This window comes from Amphimedon queenslandica, unplaced genomic scaffold, assembly GCF_000090795.2.
Source record: "Amphimedon queenslandica unplaced genomic scaffold, v1.1 AMPQUscaffold_8875_Cont19185, whole genome shotgun sequence".
NCBI lineage: Eukaryota > Metazoa > Porifera > Demospongiae > Haplosclerida > Niphatidae > Amphimedon > Amphimedon queenslandica.
This window is the reverse complement of record NW_003550852.1, coordinates 1-2,891: the sequence shown is the minus strand read 5'-3', so window position 1 is coordinate 2,891 and position 2,891 is coordinate 1. Positions and strand designations below refer to the sequence as shown.

The window sequence follows — 2,891 nt, the reverse complement described above, 5'->3', positions numbered from 1 at the left end:
TTTAAAAACAATCATACTAAAGGTTTTGTTGGCATGCATGAGTTGTGTTATAGTTGATACACATTTCAGTATTCAGTTTATCATAGCAGTAAAGAATCTCTACACAAGATACCTATCACACTATGGTTAGCACATTACAAATAGACTAAATATGTAGACAGTGGCTTTTTAACTGGGGCTAGCTATTGTTAACAAAATCATTTAAATAACTGACTTTAGTAACTGCCCTATATCTTTAAAATGGATTTCCATACTGATGGTAACGATTATTTTCCCGACGACTTCAATGGGCCATTGATAGCAGCTGCACTTACTGTTGAATTCATAGGAGCATTGGTTGCTAATGGTATTGTCCTCATTGCTACTCTTATTCAATATAAATCCTTCAAGGTTCCATCTACAATGCTCTTTACTTCACTAATTATTATACACCTTATAATATCTGTCCTGTTTGTTCTGCTTTGGATCATATCAGCAGCAAGTGAAGAATGGATCTATGGAACAACAATAGAACAAAAAATAGCAGCTTGTACATTTCATGGTTGTGTCCTCAACTATGGAATATGGATTATTTTTGGTACAATAACTGCTATATCTGTTGATCGCTGTATCTTTATTGTCAAACCTAACTTTTATAAAAAATTTATGAAACCAAAGGTTACTCTGACCTTAATTGCTTTGATTTGGGTAGTAGCTCTAATTCTTGATACTGCGTCACTTTATGGTTTTGGAGAGGTTGCATATGGAGAATATGGAGCCTGTGTACCACGATTTGAAGGTGAAATCATTTATGTTGTCATCACGATAACACTTGTCATCATGAAAATATGTATCATCATTGTCACCTCAATTTGGACCTATTGCTTCACTCGTAAGTTCATTCAAGAACACTCTCAACTAGCAGATGACGTCTACGTGTCTAGAAACAGAAGATTGATTGGTATATTTTGTGCCATGCTCATTGGATAGATAATCTGCTTCCTTCCTCCTGTGGTTGTTACTTTTTTGAGTCAAATTTTTGATTTAATATGGAAACATTATATAGCTGGACTTATCCTTTTCTTAATGGTGAATATTGCCAACCCAGTTATCCAGTCATACTTTAGGCCTGATATAAAGGAGGTACTAGTTAAATTTTATCGTAAAATTCAAAAACAGAGTTCATCCAATAATGCAGTTGTACCCATGCAAGTTTTGCCAATTTCTAGGAATACAGAAACTTTGTGATCAATAAAAAAGAACTTAGTTCACATTACATAACTATTTTAGTACAGCAACATGTTTTGTTATGCCAATTTTTCGCTTGGAATGCTAATTCCAAGTTTGTTTTTATCTTGGAATACTAATTTGCTGGCTGTGTTTGCATTGCAAACAACGATTGGAATGCTAAGTTTCTAAACAAAATTAGATCAGATTCCATGCAAGTATAGCTATGATCTTTAATGTGATTCCTTATGAGTGTTCATTATATGTCACTGTGCACGCATTGATGATGAGTAAGTTCTTTTCTTAAAGTTTCTCTTGTTTCTTTCTAAAGCAATACATGGACAATAAATTTATAAATCTAATAATACTAAAATGGCCTACAAATATTCAAAGTTAGAAAGGCTGAATCTAAACATATCAACCAGCTAAAGCAGGAGCAAAAAGAGACTGAACAATGTCATGATGAAGGTAATCAGAGACATTCTCATGGAATAAGCAGAGGACGGAGGTGTAGTTTTATCTTCACATTTGGGTAGAAAGGTACTCCTCTCACTAAGACCTTTCTTTTCTAGTATATCAGTTGCAGAATCAATGCCACTACAGTAGGCAGCATGAACAGTTCCAGTAGAATAGACCATGACACCTTCACCACTGACGTATAACCTTCCTTCTGGTACAGCAAGGTTTTCTTTCTCTTCAAGAGTTAGATTTAGTGGAATGTTGGAAAACATGCCACGATAAAATTCATCACTATACCAGTCGTAATATTCAATGTCAGTAGCATTAGGAATATCACTACCATACCAAAGTCGCATCACGTCCATAATTTCATCATAGATTTCATCCTTAGTAAGACCCGATACTCTTTTAGCTTCATCACCAGTCACAGCCATTAATACTATTGCAGGTGATCCTGGTATTCCTTTACCAGATGTATCTATCACAGGATAGTAGCCTAATCGAGCTTCAGTTCGATAAATAATATCAGTGTTTGTATTCCAGAATGAGCTGGGAAAACCAACACTTATAGAGTGATACACAGCCATTTCTGAATATTTTATTGCATCAATTTTTCTCCTACTGAGAGTTCCGTTAAATTGACCATTTTCAAGAAAATTCTGCAATACTCCAATGGAAAATGTTGTAATGCCATAATCACCACAGACCCTTCCCTGCCCAGCAACATGAGCACAGAAACACTCATCATTCCAATCAATACTTGTAACCACTGCTCCTAGTTCTATCCTATTTGAAATAGGCTCAGCAATACAATGAGCAATCGAAACATACCCACGCTGATCAGTAACCATGAAATCAGACTCACCTTCAAACTTGTATTGGTCATATTCGGCGATTAATAAAGGAAGAGATGATCGATCACTTGTCGTTGCATAAAAATAATTGAACTTACTCCATTCGACAATTTGTTTCAATAGGGTATCAGGATTCCACCCTTCATATCTTAATGCATCTCCAACTGAGATATTTGATTTATTTTCAAATATTTTATCAAAAAGTTTATCAAATTCTTCAGTGACTGATCTAGCATCAACGACATTGTATTGCCCAGTACTATTAGTATCCATATATTCATACTTACTACTGTATTGCCCATTGAGGACATCTGCAAAGCACTTGCTTGAATCACGAGCAAGAGTCCAGATTGGGTAACCCGAGGCCCGCTG

General features: G+C 35.5%; 2 protein-coding genes across 2 annotated transcripts; one reads left to right on the top strand and one right to left on the bottom strand.

The window, feature by feature from the left end:
• Positions 1-33: 33 nt before the first annotated feature.
• LOC105315676 (rhodopsin, GQ-coupled-like) lies at positions 34-1,216 on the top strand. Its single transcript, XM_011410399.2, has one exon. The coding sequence runs from the start codon at positions 241-243 to the stop codon at positions 967-969; it is 729 nt and encodes a 242-aa protein (XP_011408701.1). The 5' UTR covers positions 34-240; the 3' UTR covers positions 970-1,216.
• A 415-nt stretch (positions 1,217-1,631) lies between these two features.
• LOC105315675 (polyamine oxidase-like) lies at positions 1,632-2,792 on the bottom strand. Its single transcript, XM_011410398.1, has one exon. The coding sequence runs from the start codon at positions 2,790-2,792 to the stop codon at positions 1,632-1,634; it is 1,161 nt and encodes a 386-aa protein (XP_011408700.1).
• Positions 2,793-2,891: the final 99 nt, after the last annotated feature.

What these genes read in the sequence shown, in the direction of transcription:
- LOC105315676 (XM_011410399.2), top strand. Translation starts at nt 241, where the DNA reads ATGGATTTCCATACTGATGGTAACGATTATTTTCCCGACGACTTCAAT.
- LOC105315675 (XM_011410398.1), bottom strand. Translation starts at nt 2,792, where the DNA reads ATGGATACTAATAGTACTGGGCAATACAATGTCGTTGATGCTAGATCA.